The sequence below is a fragment of the Hyperolius riggenbachi genome, chromosome 1 (assembly GCF_040937935.1).
Source record: "Hyperolius riggenbachi isolate aHypRig1 chromosome 1, aHypRig1.pri, whole genome shotgun sequence".
Classification (NCBI taxonomy): domain Eukaryota; kingdom Metazoa; phylum Chordata; class Amphibia; order Anura; family Hyperoliidae; genus Hyperolius; species Hyperolius riggenbachi.
In genome coordinates, this window is record NC_090646.1 from 380,378,964 (window position 1) to 380,396,511 (window position 17,548).

The 17,548-nt window shown below is 42.6% G+C and overlaps 1 protein-coding gene across 4 annotated transcripts in view; it reads left to right on the top strand.

Moving 5' to 3' along the window:
* CCDC171 (coiled-coil domain containing 171) overlaps positions 1–11,853 on the top strand; it is a 103,223-nt gene extending 91,370 nt beyond the window's left edge. For 3 of the 4 annotated variants that reach the window (XM_068234370.1, XM_068234373.1, XM_068234371.1), the window contains 5 exons: positions 8–153; positions 2,881–2,935; positions 4,547–4,678; positions 8,489–8,641; positions 11,622–11,853. In XM_068234370.1, coding sequence (XP_068090471.1) covers positions 8–153; positions 2,881–2,935; positions 4,547–4,678; positions 8,489–8,641; positions 11,622–11,813 — 678 coding nt within the window. In that variant the 3' untranslated portion in view covers positions 11,814–11,853. Of the gene's footprint in view, positions 1–7; positions 154–2,880; positions 2,936–4,546; positions 4,679–8,488; positions 8,658–11,621 lie in introns of all 4 variants that reach the window. The other variant, XM_068234372.1, reaches the window with a different exon arrangement.
* Positions 11,854–17,548: the final 5,695 nt, after the last annotated feature.

Here is a 17,548-nt window from a genome sequence, read left to right on the forward strand (position 1 = left end):
TCTGCAGAGTCTTTCTGATGCAAAGAAGGAGCTATGGAGAAAAGATCAATCTTCACGTCAGCAGAGCCTACAGCTGACCCAGCTGGAGCAGGACAAGCGTCGACTGGAAGACAGCATCACCAGTGCAGAAGAGGTCCTGCGCGCGGCAGCCAGGTGAGTCTCATACACCGATGCAAGAGATCGATTTCTGCCCTCATGCCAAGACTGTGTGCGCAGAGCAATAAAGCTTTCATAAACAAACTGAGAGAAAATTCGGAGTAGAATCTTTTAAGTTTCCAGCAAAAAGATATAAAGAAATGCGAGTACAATATTCTGGCCTTCACTTTTGCCTGTCTTGACTACCTTATATATAATTAAAAAACGTAGATTTTTACTTTAAAGCCCATCTGCCCACCCACGTCAACAGGAACTGCAGTGAAAATAACATAATAAAAAAAGTGCTTCATTTTTACAATAATTATATATAAATGATTTATTCAGTGTTTGTCCATTGTAAAATCTTTCCTCTCCCTGATTTACATTCTGACATTTATCACATGGTTACATTTTTACTGCTGGCAGGTGATGTCAGTGGAAGGAAATGCTGCTTGCTTTTTTGGCAGTTGGAAACAGCTGTTATTTCTCACAATGAAACAAGGCTCCCACAGTTTGATATCAGTAACTAGGTGCTGACATCACTTCATTTTGTTCTGTGGGAAGTTAAAAATGTAACAGCACTGTAGCGTAGTGGTTAGCGCTCTCGCCTTGCAGCGCTGCGTCCCCGGTTCGAATCCCAGCCAGGTCAACATCTGCAAGGAGTTTGTATGTTCTCCCAGTGTCTGCATGGGTTTCCTCCGGGCATTCCAGTTTCCTCCCACATCCACAAACAAAAAAAATACGGAGAAGTTAATTGGCTTCCCCCTAAATTGGCCCTAGACTGTGATACATACACTACACCAGTGGTTCCCAACCTTTTCTGGCCCAGGGAACACTTTCTGACCATATTTTTCTCCAGGGAACGGCGGGGGGGCGCGCGGGTGTTTGCGCGACCTAGTGGACAGTGCCGTGTGTAGCAGGCTATGGGGGGGGGGGCTGGGGTGCGGCTGCATAGCTAGCATAGTTGCCCCAGTATAGGGAGTTTAGTTGCCCCAGTATGGTTAGTGTAGTTACCCCAGTATAGTGCCCCAGTATAGCTAGTATAGTGCCCCAGTATAGCTAGTATAGTCCCAGTATGGATAGGTAGTGCCCCAGTAAAGGTAGGTAGTGCCCCAGTATAGCCAGTAAAGTGCCCAGTATAGCTAGTATAGTGCCCAGATAGCTAGTATGGTACCCAGTATAGCTAGTATAGTGCCCAGCATACCTACCATAGTGCCCAGCATAGCTAGCATAGGTAGGTAGTGCCCCAGTATAGTGCCCAGTATAGCTAGTATAGTTGCCCCCAGTGTAGCTAGTTTAGTTGCCCCCAGTATAGCTAGTTTAGTTGCCCCCAGTATAGCTAGTTTAGTTGCCCCCAGTATAGCTAGTTTAGTTGCCCCCAGTATAGCTAGTACAGTTCCCCCCAGTATAGATGCCCAGGAGGGGGGAAGCAGCGCTAGAAGGAGGGGCAGTGGAGGCAGCGGTGGGGAGGGGGGGAAATATCCCCCCCCTCCCTCACCTGGGACCCCTCCTTCTGCCTCTCTCCCCCTCCATTTCGCAGTGGCAAGTGCGGGCTCGGCGGCGGGGAGACATGCGCAGACTTACCACTTCTGCGTTCCAAGCGCCGGCAGCGTCATGTCGTCAGATCTCCGCCTTCAATGCCGCCCACTGTTCTTCTGCTAATCAGGAAGCACAGTGGGCGGCATTGAAGGCGGAGATCTGACGACATGACGCTGCCGGCGCTTGGAACGCAGAAGTGGTAAGTCTGCGCATGTCTCCCCGCCGCCGAGCCCGCACTTGCCACCGCAAAATGGAGGGGGAGAGAGGCAGAAGGAGAGGTCCCGGGTGAGGGAGGGGGGGGATATTTCCCCCCTCCCCACCGCTGCCTCCACTGCCCCTCCTTCTAGCGCTGCTTCCCCCCTCCTGCGTACTGAACGCCAGACCTGGACGGCACACCTGGCAACATGCCGCGGCACACTAGTGTGCCGCGGCACAGTGGTTGAAAAACGCTGCACTACACCATATAGACATATGACTATGGTAGGGACTAGATTGTGAGCCCCTCTGAGGGACAGTTAGTGACAACACAGTATACTCTGTACATCGCTGCGTAATATTTCGGCGCTATATAAATACTTAAATAAATAAAATAAATAAATACATGAATGTGAAAGTGAAAACAGAGGAAAACGGGTGAAAAAGTTTTGTGAAACGAGCCCAATATCAGCAATACAGACCCCCCTGATGGTTCGTTTGAGGAAAGGTAAAGATTTCTCGTGGGAAAGTGTGATGACTGAGTGATGTGAAGTTCAGGTTACAGTTCCTCTTTAACATTACCCCATACTCAACACATTGCTTTGAGGTTCCAACTCAACCTAAGGATGTAGCAGCCATAACATTGTGAGGTAGATTCTGATTCATTCAGCTCCCATGTTAAGTTTCCGCACTATGCATGCAGATAGGCAGAGTTTTTTGGGTCTTGGAATGCAAAAAAAAAGTGGAAACAGGCAAACTAAAATGTGTGTTTTAAAAGTTAGATAGAGATGTAGGACTAAATAAATTAATGTTAAAATCAGCTGTTGCCTATTAAATTCTTATTGTTGTTAAATTTGCTCATTTCATATCCTGTTTGCCATAGATTTTTTTTATCCAAAGTAAATGAAAGGTACTTGTCATGCAAAGTAAAAAAAAAATTTGAAAACCGTAAGATTTTTTTTTTTAAATAAAGCTTGGTAACAGCTTTTTTTTTTTTTCTTTTTTTTTCAGGGATAAGGACATCCTCATCAGTCACATGAAATCCGTGTCCGCTGCCTTTCAGAAGGTATCAGTCTTCTTTAGTGTTCAATATGTAATTATCAATGACCGACTTCTTGCTGCTCTAGACTGAGGGCTAATTCACACTGTATGCTGAAAAAATTGATGCGGTTTAACTGATCAGTTGTCCAACAGCAGTGCATTGTGTAAAAGCTTTCAGTCAAAATGCTTGGATGTGAACTGACCCATAGGGAAATATGAAGATTTCCTTCACCTGGGCTGCACATCAGTTGTCGTTCAGTTATAATTTACAGCAACTGATTTATTGTGAACCAGCCCTAAGTTTCTGTCGGTTATAACTGAATGGACAACTAATATGCAGACCAGATAAAGTAAATATCTTGGCGTTTTTCTCCAAGGAGAGAGGGGAGGCGGGGCCATGCTTCGTAAGTCAGGTGATGCGGGGTCTTTGGGATTGCTTAGCGGGACAAGGCAGTGCAGGTAACTATAACTTTCTTTTACAGGAACCCTGCTAGATTTTTTTTCTATGACCCTGGAGTGTGACAGGGTTTTTGACTGCTACATTTATTTTCTATTTTGGATCCCCACAATCACAACTGCAATGATGTCAGCAGAGCTCAGAAAACCTGGGGGGAACTGTGCTTTCTGCTCTTTCTCTCACTAGCTGCAGGTTTTTTTTTTTAAAAAAAAAGATTTTATCAGTGGCCAGTGCAAGGCAGGGAATGTCTAAACAAGAGGTATCATTAGGGTACTTTCACCCTGACCTGTTGTGTTGTAATAGACACTGTTTAACACACGGTAACATGATGAGATTCAAAGTTTATGAACAGTTCACACCTCAGATGTTATGCAATGCAACTGATTCTGATTCAGTGCAGAACATGCAGTGTATTCCTAAAATCACACACGTTCACACACCTTGGTCATTGTAGGTATGTATTGTTCAGTTGCTTCTTTGAATGCATTATGTTGCATGCCACCGCATATGTTTTTGGTTGCGTTATAACATGGTGCATGTTATAACACAATGTGATGCAATGCCTCTGTGGAGCTAACCTTAGAGGTGAAGAAAGCAGTGCATCCCTCTGATCCTCATTTTTGCTATTGGAGCATAAGGTAGAATTTGGTGTCTGACAGGAGGACAAAGGACAGTCAGGCCTGGTGCACACCAGAGGAGTTTTTCTGAGCGTTTTGAGTTTTTAAATCTGCTGCTAATGTTATCCTATGTGTCTGTGCACACTGGAGCAATGAGGTTTTGTAAAAAAAAACCCATAGCATTACATTAGGAAGAGCTTTTGAAACCTCTAAAAGCTCTTCCCAATGTAATGCTATGGTTTTTTTTTACAAAACCTCATTGCTCCAGTGTGCACAGACACATAGGATAACATTAGCAGCAGATTTAAAAACTCAAAACGCTCAGAAAAACTCCTCTGGTGTGCACCAGGCCTCAGAGAGCAATCTAGGGGTCAGAATTTCAGGATGTAATTATTATTATTGATTTATAAAACACCAGCATATTTTGTGGCCCTGTACAAAGTGATAAAAACAATACCTATAAATAGACTATTGGATTTTAGCTTGGTCACATGAAAATAAATACACTTTTTTTTTTCTGTGGCTGAATATCTCCTTTAATTTATTTTTTCCCCTTCTGCAGATCAGAGATGAGACATCATTGTCCCGGATGGCATCCATAAGGGATGATTCCCCGATCCACCTGCCAAAGTTAACGCCTAAAATGTTTGAAATGGATGGATACACAGGAGGAGCAGAGTTCGTAATGTGCCAGGTCTTTTTTATGTACACCCATGTCTGTGTCTTTTAGCAATTAGAACATGTGTACTGTTTTAGCAGAATTGAATGCTAATGTGCATGTAATCTGTTCTATTTTATTTAAAGTGGACTTTCACAGGACAAATGGGAAACACAGAGAAATGCATCCTATATGTGTTTAGAGAGTTTAGCCAGTCTAATTCCCCCTCATCTGTAGCTAATCACAAGTTGTAATTTGATCTCTCTCCTGTGCCACCTGATTGCCAACTATGTTAACAATTTGTCTGCTTCTATGAAAGCAGGAAGTAGAAACACTGCAGATTTATTGTAGGATTTGTATCAGCTTTAACAAAGAAATGTTTTTCTTAAAAGGTTATTATGCTGTTGCATATCTTTTAGAGCAGAGAGGAAGTCCTGAGTTCAGGTCCACTTTAACCTGTTTTAGCTGAAGCTGTCACTGCATAGATTGTTCGTGGCTAGAGATGGTCGATGATACACGAATAATTCCGACTTGCATGCAAGCTGTATGCAGCTTGCAACTGTGCCAGTGGAGTACACTTTCTGTCCATTTTGATTGGCCCTTTCCCAAGCTGCATACATGTTTTACATGCAAGCTGGAGTTACTTGCTTCTCCTTCGCACCCCCTGACCTAATGTTGGGGAAAAAAAGATATGAAATGGCTGCAGCCAACCCATGTTTATGACACTGGTTGATGTTTGCTGGAGGAAAGCTGTAGATCATGTTACATCGCTGCTGTGCCTTGCCTATGGGAGGGCGAAGCAGGGAATTGTGGCACTGGCGGCACTTTGGCTAAAATGGCTCGATAATTTTTTGGTGGTGCGGATATCGGCAGAGGGTTTTTTTTAGCCGCAAAGGCAGTACAGATATCGGCAGATATTGTGATTGAGTTGGTTTGGGTTAGGCATCGAGGGAGGGTTTAAGTGAGAATAGTGGTAGGTGTAGTGATAGTAAAATATCATTATAAACTAACAATATTCCACTATTTCCATATTTCTCGTTGCCCAGCAGTAGAATGTAAGTTAAAAGAAATCTAGATTTTGCATATTGGGCGGGGGGGGGGGGGGGGGGGGGGAGATGCCCAGTGCTCCAGTGCTCCAGTGCTCCAGTGCTCCAGTGCTCCAGTGCTCCAGTTAATAGATCCTCATGTTCTTCACAGCAGCCTTCAGCTGGCTGCCCACTTCACAACCCTAGCCACTTAAACCCATGCATCCCTACATGCAAGATAAACAACCATGATAACTATCTGTCTGCAGTAAGGCATGGGTGGCTTTATCCGCAAGAAAGCCCATGTGACTGAAGGGGGAGTGTTTTGGACTGGGTATGAGTAGGCAGCTGAGTTTGGAGATGTGGACTTAAAGGAATTCTATCAAACTTTCTCTATTTCTGTAAGCATTATAAATCAATTTGCCAACAAAAGTAAGAATAAGCACAGCATATATTTTTTGCTGTGCAGCGTGGCTTTGTCTTTATTTAACTTACTGTCGGTGTCCCCTGAGAACTGACGGCGACGGGGAATTGGGGCAGTTCATTTTTGCAAGAGGGGAATCCTCTTGCAAGTATAGCTGTAGTTTACTCTATTCTGATGCTCCCCACACAGCAGTGAGTTATGCAGCACACGATCGGCTCATAAAGTTACTGAGAGGAGCCCTCTCTCACTCCTAAGGTGCGTACACACATGCGACTATAGTCGTTTGTAACGATCGTTCCCCGATCTTTACCAACGACGATCGTTACAAAAAACGAACCACCGACTATTAAGGCAAACAACGAACGAGCCACATCGCTACAAAAGAAAGTTCTGTCTCGGCGGATTTTAACCAACGACGATCGTTTGCAAAAGTAGTACATCGTTGGAAACGATCGTTCGTACTAGGCTTGACATGCGCATTTCACTATTTCTCCATGGAACTTCTCATTTTTATGCGCAGGCGCAATAGTTGCTTTCTGTGATGTAACGTTCGTTCTAACGATCAGATCGTTACACACATTTTAAAACTACCTTTACTTAGGTCGTTCTTTCATCAATTAAAAGTTCGTTCGTCGTTCTTAACGAACGATCGTTGTCGCATGTGTGTACGTAGCACTAGTCTGAAGGAGACTCTGTGCTGAGCTGCCGCTGCGTAATTAGTTGTTGCTACACAACGGCAAACATATGAGCTGGAGGAGGGTGCGCTATTGCTCTGAAGAGAAGCCGTAGAGGAAGATTTATTATCATAATAAATCTTCCTCTGCAGCTTCTCTTCAGAGCAATGACGGCGCCGTCCTCCAGCTCATATGTTTACGTTGTGTAGAAAAAACTAATCACGCAGCTCAGCACAGAGTCTCCTTCAGACTAGGAGTGAGAGAGGGCTCCTCTCAGTAACTTTATGAGCCGATCGTGTGCTGCATAACTCACTGCTGTGTGGGGAGCATCAGAATAGAGTAAACTACAGGTATACTCAGCAAGAGGATTCCCCTCTTGCAAAAATGAACTGCCCCAATTCCCCGTCGCCGTCAGTTCTCAGGGGACGCAGACAGTAAGTTAAATAAAGACAAAGACACGCTGCACAGCAAAAATATATGCTGTGCTTATTCTTACTTTTGTTGGCAAATTGATTTATAATGCTTACAGAAATAGAGAAAGTTTGATAGAATTCCTTTAAGAATTTCTAAAACAGGCGTTTTTCATTTTTATTTGACAAAAAAAGCAATTTTAGCAAAATGTGTGTTGTTTTTTTTGTAAACCAATTTTTTTTATTAATTTCGGCATAAAAAGATACAAACATTGCGAGAGACGCATAAACTCACACATTCCTCGAAATTAAACAATACACAACAGAGAAAAAGTTATTGTTTTTTTGAGTAGAGTGGTGGGAACTTACTTGTGTCCAGAGATTAGTGGCAAAAGATTCCAAAACATGTGCAAAAAGGAGCCATTTACCTTCTGCATTTGGGACGGATCGGGTCCTTGGCAAGGGTCTATTATAGCTAGTCTTTGGGGAGTATAGTATTATCTGTGGAGAAATTTAAATTGAATGAGATGATCCTTAGCAGAAATTGCCATTTGTACGAACTCTTCAAGCACCTCCTCTCAGTCCTCATCTGTTATTAGTGGAATAGCTGCCTGCCCTTTATCCTTGCACTTATCAATTTTGTAGGGATTGGACATAATTCATTCAAAATAAATGGCAGATGGATATATCCAGAAAGTTTTGTAATAACGTGTCTTCCAGTCTGTTACTGGTAATACAAAGATTGTCAGAGGGGAACTACAAAGAAAACTCTTGAAGTCCGTAAGTGCCAAACCTCCCTCGTCAATGGGAAGTTGGAGAGTTTTGCGGGCTATTCTGGAAGTAGATCCATGTCACAGCAGTAAAACAATAATAGCATTCAGTTTATTAAAAAAGTTTGTAGGTATCCAAATAGGAGAGTTCCTAAAAAAAAGTTCAAGAACTTTGAAAGATATTGCATTTTTATAATATTGATCTTTTTAATTAGTGAAAGAGGGAGATTTTTTTTCCAAATTTCACACTTTTTACAGAAGTTCTCCAAAGATGGGGTCAGGTTTAAGGCCATAAAATCTTCAACCTTCCGAGTGATGTCCAGGTATTTAAATTGGGTGGTGATTTGCAGTGGACACGAGGCATCTAACTAAATGTGCTGGGTGTAATTAATTTATAATAATTTTCTATGAAATGTGGAGGAAAATGTCTGAAATTTTACTTTAAAATCTAAAACTTGGGTAACAATCCAAAAATGTACAGTACAGAATGCTGCATGATGTCCTCACTTTACTTACCCTTTTCCCCTTTCTTTTTGCTTCCAGATTATGATAAGAAACTTTCTAGATGTCTATCAGATTGCAAGCACCAAAGCAGCTGCGCTGGAAAGGAAGATAACCCTGAATGAGAAACACATAGCCACCCTCAAATCAGAGCTGCAGATGGCTTGCTTGCGAGAGGACAAGAACTTGTCTCCGGTAACTCAGTACACCGGTATATAGGAAAAATAAGAAACATCTAGTAGCAAAATCCAAAGAACGTTTAACCACCTACCAGTTATTGAAAAAGCATACGAAATATAAATGAAAATAGAAGCTTGTCTTATTAACTTGCTGTGATAAGTTTCATAGTGAGAGTGTTGTGTTATCACTCCAGTCCTTAAAAGAAACCAGAGATTAAGTAAATTAAAAGATTTATACATACCTGGGTCTTCCTCCAGTCCCATCCGCGGATAATAGTACTGCGCAGAAGCAGTACTATTCTCAGACAGAGAGAGCACACCGTGCTTGCGCAGACTGGCCAGTTACGGGACCTGGTACCGGAGCTGGAGAAGTCTGAGGACGGCGGCGTGGGAGTGATCCGTGCAGATGGGGCTGGAGGAAGCCCCAGGCATGTATAAAATCTTTTAATCTACTTCATCTCTGGTACAGTTATATTATTATTGTATTATATATTTATTTTGCATTGGTACAGCGCCAATATCTTCTGCAGTGCTGTGCAGTGTATATTGTCTTGTCACTGTCCCTCATGGGGGCTCACAATCTAATCAATATATATTTATATATATATTTTTTTTAATATAATTTATTTAGCATTTCTGTAGTGCTGACATCTTCTGCAGTGCTGTGCAGTGTATATTGTCTTGTCACTTAACTGTCCCACATAGGGGCTCACAATCTAATCAATAAATATGCTTGTTTTTTCTCTCTCCCTCCCTCCCTGTGTGCCTGCTGTGTAAATTTCTCTCTATACAGAGTCCTCTTCTGCATAAACTAGTAAAAAATAAAACAAACTGCGCAGAAAGCTTCGCTTTACATTGCAGTCTCTAGTAACACTCCACTTAATGACAGCTCAGGCCGGATGATAATTACTCACACACTTTACAGTTGTTATCACTTGCATTCCTCTGTGTGAATTAACATCCTGTATTTAACTTTAGAATGATGTCGTTATTTTAAGGATTGAAACCTTAAAGGGAAGATTCAAGCAAAATAAAAAAATGAGTTTCACTTACCTGGGGCTTCTCCCAGCCCCATGCAGCCATCCTGTGCCCTCGTAGTCACTCACTGCTGCTCCAGTCCCCCGCTGGCAGCTTGGCGACCTCGGAGGTCGGCGGGACGCATTGCGTACATTTTTACGCATTCCCGTTAGTGCAGGAACATTAACACATGCATTTTTACGCGTTACTGGTTCTATGCGTAAATTTTTACGACCTCTGCTGGGCCCCTAGGTGGTCTTTCTGACTGCTCCCATATGCCTGCATGTTCAGTTCAGCTGCAGTGGCAGCCAGGCCCACACTGGCCAGGGGGAAAGGGGGGCAATTTCCCCCCAGGCCGCCTTTCATTCAGTGATTTAGGGCCGATCTGGTGTATTCAGGTTTGTTGTTGTAAGGCAATGTGAAACACTAGGCTACCTGATAAAAGTGCAATTAGAGGGCAGGCAAGCTGGTAAATATACACAGCATGATGCAGAGCTTGGCTGGAGGGTCCGTGGGAAATTATCTGTCTGGTCTCTCCCCTATGTTATAATGACTGCATGTCTGGATAAGGTGTTATACAAGTTGAAAAGTTTTTGACAGTCCCTAGACTCCAGAAGGGCTGCTTTCTGACTTGTGTGAGAGACCAGCAGGGACAGGAGTCCTATTACAGGCAAGGAGCCTGTGTGTGTTGTTAGAATACAATACAGATGAATACACTGCTCCATCTCAGGCTATTCTCAATTTCTCTCCACTCCTCCTCTCTCTGGGCTATTGCACGCCAAAATCACAATAGCAATCGCTAGCAATTTGTGAGTGCGATTTTGTGAAATGATTTTCAGAGCTATTTTTTAATGAATCGCTCCAAAAAATGCTACATGCACAACACTGCTGTGAGAACACCCTCATAGGGTAACCTTAGCCAAGTGCTTTCCAAATCACTGTCGATATGAAAAACGCTCAGAAGCCCTCTTGGTGTGCACCAGCCTTTTCTCATTCACCTTTGTTTCCCTCTTCCCCTAGTGCTGGGTGTCTGAATAGCTTGTTGGAACATGGCATACGTAGCTTTGTGGGACATTCTTGGGCGACACTCTTAATTTCTTTACTGATTGATTCTGCTGGTATGTCTCTGTTCTGGTCCAAGGGGGGTGTCCACCAACAAATCTCTTCAGAGAGGCCTGATGTAGTTACATCCCTACCCAGCTGCCTTGTAATAACTCACCTGTCCCTGCAGCAGCTCCATCCCGTGCTCCCTCTTCAGCCACGCTGCCTGCCTCTATGACCCTGTGCATGTTCTTTACATGTAACGGGCCGGATGAAGGAGACCCAGGCAGCAGGGCTGAAGGCAAAGCACAGGAGGGAGCAGCTGATACAGGTGAGTTATTACAAGGCAGCTGAGCTACACAATGTGCGGGGGCCATGGGAGAAGTCTATGCGAGACCACGAGGGACAGCAGTCGGTTTGGGGGCTGACTTCGCTGGGGGGGGGGGGGGGTGTGTAGGGGGCCCCAAGTTACTTTTGCCCCAGGGCCCCCGTGTGGCTTAAACCGGCTCTGCTTGGCACTGTAGCAAGGGCTTATGAGAGCTCAGTCTGGGCAGGAGGAGAATGCGGTTACTAGCCAGTGATTTCAGAGGCAGAGGGGAGGAGGAAAGGGGACTGAATTTACACACAGGCAAGCTGATAGCATCTCCAGCCCTCATGCTGTGACAATGTGACAAACAGAACATGGCTGCCCTCATTGTATCACAGGAATAAATAATCATACACTATTGAAGCTGATTGCAGCTAGATATGCTGTGTAAACTATCTAAACTTTAGATAAGCTATATAGACAAGTTACTTTGTTATAGTTAGTTTTTCATCTTGGATCCGCTTTAAGTACACGGAGACTTAATCAGTACATGTAGACTCTAATCAGCATGAGGCCTTGTAACTGTATCATTGGTGAAACCAACAATTATGTTTCTTTTGTCTTCCTACAGCAAGGGCGATATGAAGTCTACACGTCACAGCGTTCAATGACCGATTTCCTCCCAAACAGAAGTGCGCTGGACTTTATACCACTACAGCCGGAGCCAGACTTATCACATAGCCGTGCCAACTACAGCTATACAGACTTCCCATCTCTTACTAACAGGACTTCAGCTCATATGCAAGAGCTACCAAAGACATAGCTCCACACATTTTTAAAATGCAACTTTTAACAGAACAACCTCCACTGGTCTAGTTGTGTTTTATTATCACCATGGTGTTATCCCATGTTCATTTGTATAGCAATGCAATCTCTGTGTACAGATTTTTTATTATTATTTAAATTATACATTTTTTTAAGATCACATTATTTGTAGATAAATATTTATTTTCCTCTCTTTGATCTGCATACAATGTTTCAGATAAATATTAGCTGTTGCTGCTCTTTGCAATAGTCTAGCTGTGGTGGAAAGAGAACCTGGGCCCATATTCAATTCTCTTTTTCTCCTGAGTTTCCTCCTAGGTCTTATTTTCACATATAATTTTGATAGTACTTATTCAATTGTAAAATGCTGAAAAGTTATTTTAAAGATGAAAATGATCTCCTAGGAGATAACTCAGGAGGAAAAGTGAATTGCATATGGGCCTTGGAAGAAATACGGAGGCTGCCATATTGCTATCTCATTTTCAAAGTGCCATTTGCCTAGCTGTTGTATAGATATTTTGCCTTCAGTCTTGTCTAAATCACACACTGGCTGACAATCTGCAGCCAGCAGTGAGAACACCCGATATGTATATTTAGTGAATGTTCGGGTGTTAGATGATTAGCCCAATAGCCAGGTCTGTAGCCTTTTTAGAATAGATGGTCTATAATGGCACCTTAAAATACTCCTCTCGTCTTAAACCTACCCTACCTTAAGAAGCTCACATTGATGTCTATGGATAGATTGCAAAATGATTTACATATCTACTAGTTAGTTTATATATGACAATATTAGTAATCCCAAATATCTTTTTTTTTTCCCCCTTGCAATAAAACATTACATAGGGAGCGCAGGGCCGTCCGGTTCTAGACTTTTTGCTACCTGAGACAAACTTGGAAAGATGCCCCCCACGCCCAACCCCCCCCCATCATTTTGGAATGAGTGCACAGCACTCAACAACTTACTTTGCTTTATTTAATGTTCTCACATGACATGCTACAGCTCAACACAATAGCACACTGGCTGGCTGTGAATCTGTGACAAACAAACTGCTCACCATCCCTCCTTTCTGCTGTGCAAGTCAAATGAAACACCACTGCTCTCCTGCCTCCCCCCTCCTCACTCATTGTCAGACTCCTCACATACTGTAGCACTACAAGCTGCTTTTCCCCAATGATGACCTCTTCACCTCTTTCTCCTCTTGCTTTTCCTCCTACACTGACTTCATGCTGTTAGGCCTCTTTTCCACGGACAGTTGAAAGGCAGTGAAATGCCTCTCAAACTCTCACAACTGCCTGCTGCTGCCTGGCAAATGCTTGCTGTTGCCTGATAACTGCTCACTGCTGCCTGGTAACTGCTTGCTGAGCACATAGTTCAACTGTCCATGGAAAAGAGGCCTAAGTGTACACGCAGTACAAAAATGTCCCCCCCCCCCCCCTGTAATCTCTGCGCCTGATGCAAATGTGTCACCTTGCTTCATGAGAGAACCGTCCCTAAGGGAGCGCAGGAATCAAAAACCATACAAGTTTAATTGCATAACCTTCAATAGATCATTACAAGTAAAGACAATAGAGTACCCACAACCCGTTTAAAAATACTGTTTGGCCAGGATAAATAGCCCTATTGGTAATGTTCAGTGTAGACTGATTTATTGATTGAATGCTACCCCTTTGTGCCATTAAGACTTATTGGCCAAAAGTTACTTAACTGACCATAAAACAAAGTTCTTCAATTTCCCTGTGTACCAGTAACAGCAAAGCGGAACTCAAAACTTCCTCTCTGCTCTAAAAGATACACAACAGCATAATAACCTTCAAAGAAAAACATGTTTTTGTTACAGCTGATACAAATCCTGCAGTACATATGCAGTGTGTCTACTTCCTGCTTTCACGGACACAGACATCTAGTTAACATCCTGTATTTACAAATTCGCTGCTCTGCCTAAGGAGCTAGCTGACACAGCTGAGAAATCAGATTACAGTTGTGATTAGTCACAGATAAGGTGCAAGGCTAAACTGTCTAAATAGGGTGCGTTTCTCTGCGTTTTCCTTCTGTTCTGTGCAAGAGTTCAGGTCCACTTTAAGCATGCCTCTTATTCACCTGGTACAGGTATGCATCTCATTATGTGCACCACATCCATGCATAACTCGGCAGGCACTCCTTCATACAGAATCCCTGCAGACGCCGGTACTCATGTGGCACCTGTATGAATACACATCCGAATTCATCCTGGTTATGGCTGTGTAAAGTTACCTCATAGCCCAATGCTGCTATGGGACCCGGCAGCATTCAGTCTATAGACTTTGTGCTTACATTGTGCGCATCGACCGGTTGCTCACTGTATGCTGCGCTTTATTCCTTCGGAAGTCATCTAACTGCAAAAGTACCATTGTGAATGGCCCATTGAAATGTCATTGCATTGTGTTGTGATGCAATTATATCGTCCAGCATGCTGCGACGCAACAGATGTGTTGTGTAAGAAGCTTAAAACAGGTGAAAAAAAACGAAAGCCTTGAGCTACTAGCTTATCTGGGCTTACAGAAAAAAAATAATCCACCTAAATATGAAAATATTAGCATCATTTGTAATTATTGGTCTCGCTGACCATTCCTACAGGTTACATGTGAGTCAAGCAATGGTAGCAGTGATTGATATCATATGATGAGAACATCATATGTTCAACAGTAAGGCTGAATTTTCCTAAATAACCACAACCTAGCAACCAAAGAACTAACAGGGATGATAGCCATGAACTCTGTATACAATACACTAAGGGGCAGTATGGAAATAAAACTCATCATCTTTATTATGTCATTATTAAACCAAGAATTAAACTTGTGTTCATTAAAAAGTACCAATCACATTGCTTAATTGGTCATAACAAAGAGCTGGTCAAACGCAGAGCTCTGGTAAGATCCTAAATATCTTCAATTAATGCACCAATCTAATATATATGGTATCTAATGGTAATACAGCTGTATAAACTTGATAGTATAATTGTGCCAATAGTGATGACATAATAAAGGTTATTAGTTTTATTTTCATATAGGCCCCTTGTGTATTGTAAACTATCTGAGCTAATGCTTATTATTCCCATTCGTTTTTGGTTGCTGTCTTTTGGAACACTTATGACACATAAATCCTGTAATGAGCAAGTGTGTGTTTATGATGCCTTTGTGCCCTTAGAGACTGTGTGCAATAGTTATATACTGCTTAGTAATTGAGACACACAACAAGCCCCACTGGTGACTTACTGTCCTGGGCATCCCTATAGATTACTTACATCCCAGCAACAGAAAAAAAGAGCATTCAACAATTTGTGTGAATTAACCCATAGCATCCCTAAAAGTGGCATTGCCAGCAGGTCAGGTTTCCTCAATGGCAGTCAACTTGTGCCTGCATTGTTGAATTCTTTCTGCCAATAACCTTTTACAGTTATATTAGCTGCTTAAGGTGAACCAGAGACGAAGCACCCTCATGTATTTTACCATATAAATCAGTGGGAACATTAGAGAAAACACCTACCTCTGTTTCATTCTTCACTACTCAGCCTGCCTGTTAATAGCCCTGATAAAATCGCCGACTGAGCATTCAGTCTGGCTTTGCTCAGGAGTCATTATAACTGAGTCGTTATAGCAGAGCCAGAAGGGGGCAGGCTTGGGCTTGAAAAGACATCAGAAAAGACATACTCTGCTATAATGATTCCTGAGCAAAGCCAGACTGGATGCTCAGTTGGGGATTTTATCTGGGCTGATTAGAAGCAGGCTGAGCAGTGAAGAATGAAACAGAGAGCAGGGTAGGTGTTTTCTCTAATGTTCCCACTGATATATATATATGGTGAAATACATGAGGGTGCTTCGTCTCTGGTTCACTTTAATCCTAGCAACTTCAGAGAGCACCAACCTTAATACAGAAAAGAAAAATCACTTAATGAAAATTTGTATCACGGACTGTCAAGCACATATTGCCTACCTCCTCCTCAGCATGTTGTAGCTGCAAGAGGCTGAGTCATAGAAAGTTCAGCTTCTGTGAAGCAATAGTCTTTCCAGTGTGAAGCAAGCACTTTGGAATGGAAAGCTTGGTGTGCCTTGACTCTCAGTACTCCACAGTTCAGTACTCCATTAGACAATCCACAGTAGAGTCGGCACCACCAAATTGTATTAAAGCTCTTTTATTCCATCAATAAATAGGTAGAAGTAATCTGTAGCTGCTACAGATTACTTCTACCTATTTATTGATGGAATAAAAGAGCTTTAATACAATTTGGTGGTGCCGACTCTACTGTGGATTGTCTGTGAAGCAATAGGGATTTTCCTAGTTATGCTTTGTTTCCTTGGGGAGCTACATTATCAGTATCTCAGTATCCTGAAAGTTAAAATTTACAAACTACACACTTTTGAGAGTAGTTATGAATTTGGAACTGAATATTGTTTAATGCCCACCGATCCAGAAGAAGATGACTAAAGAAAGTGCTTTTTGTTTTTGCGCAGGTGTGCATGCGCTTTTTGCTTTCTGAGACAGGTACAGTACAAAGGAACAGACAATCACAAAATGGTCCACACACACATATAGCTGAACGTAGTAAATTATTCATTATACTCACTTTTATGTTAATTATCCTGGTTTCAGCATCAGTAACAATTTGTAGTGTATATCTTTATATTGCCATATATTGGCATGTAATCCAGCCATCCCAGTATTATCACAGCCTAGGTTGTTTTTTTTTTATGCAGATTTATTGCTCCCAGTGCACTCTGGGAGACCATGTGTTATTTTTGCTGGCTTTGGAACACACTGTAAGAAAACATTTTGCAGTGATGAACCTGCCAGCACTAAAGATGTTGCCACCTGTGATACATGAATGTGTATCAGTGTGAGGAACGATTTTCCAATGGGCAAAAACTTACTAAATCATTTATAAAGTAGTATTATAAAGAATAAGGAATTGTATTAATTATGTTATATACAGTGAAGTTCCATTTTAAATAAACCCGACTGGTTGGATATTGGAGTGTGCAGACCATTTTGGGATTGTCTGATTCATTGAGAACACAAGGTGTAAGTGTCTTAGCTCAAGGCACCTCTACTTCAAGGGCAGCATCTCACTTGGCTGTGCTTTGTGGTACCTCTAGTACAAAGGACGTCTGGAGACAGTCATTTTGTTTCAGCAACACCAGTGTTTATTTTGTGCTGTACAGGGTATAAACTGACTATACACAATATTTACAGAACAACAGGTAACAGAACATAAAAACTTCTCCACTAGATGAGCTACTAACTACAACTTAAAAATGGGGAGTCCTCTTTAGAAGGTCCAAACCTAATGTTTATACAAAACAGAAATAACTTGAATGAACAGCAGTCTTGGGGCTTGATTGACTAACAACAGTGCAGCGTAACAGCGCGGGTTAGCTACTGTTCTGGGCGCTAATGAATCAGCGTGACTTAATGAGGGCCCCTTGCACGCTATGCGCGCTAGTGGAAGCGTAGCGTGAGTAATCAGGCTCAGTCATGGGAGCAGGCACTCACTTGCTGTGCTGTATTGCAGCATAGCGAGCGCTAATAACTTAACGTCCGCTCCACTCCTCCCACCCTGAGCCCCTTCGGGTCCAGTCACATTAAAGGACATGCACTCTGGCCCAATAGGCTGCCTGTCACTTGACAGACCGCCTAACGCAGGGTGGCAGCTGAAGAGTGTCTCTCTTATTCCTCAATCACACCATGTGGCGTTATCT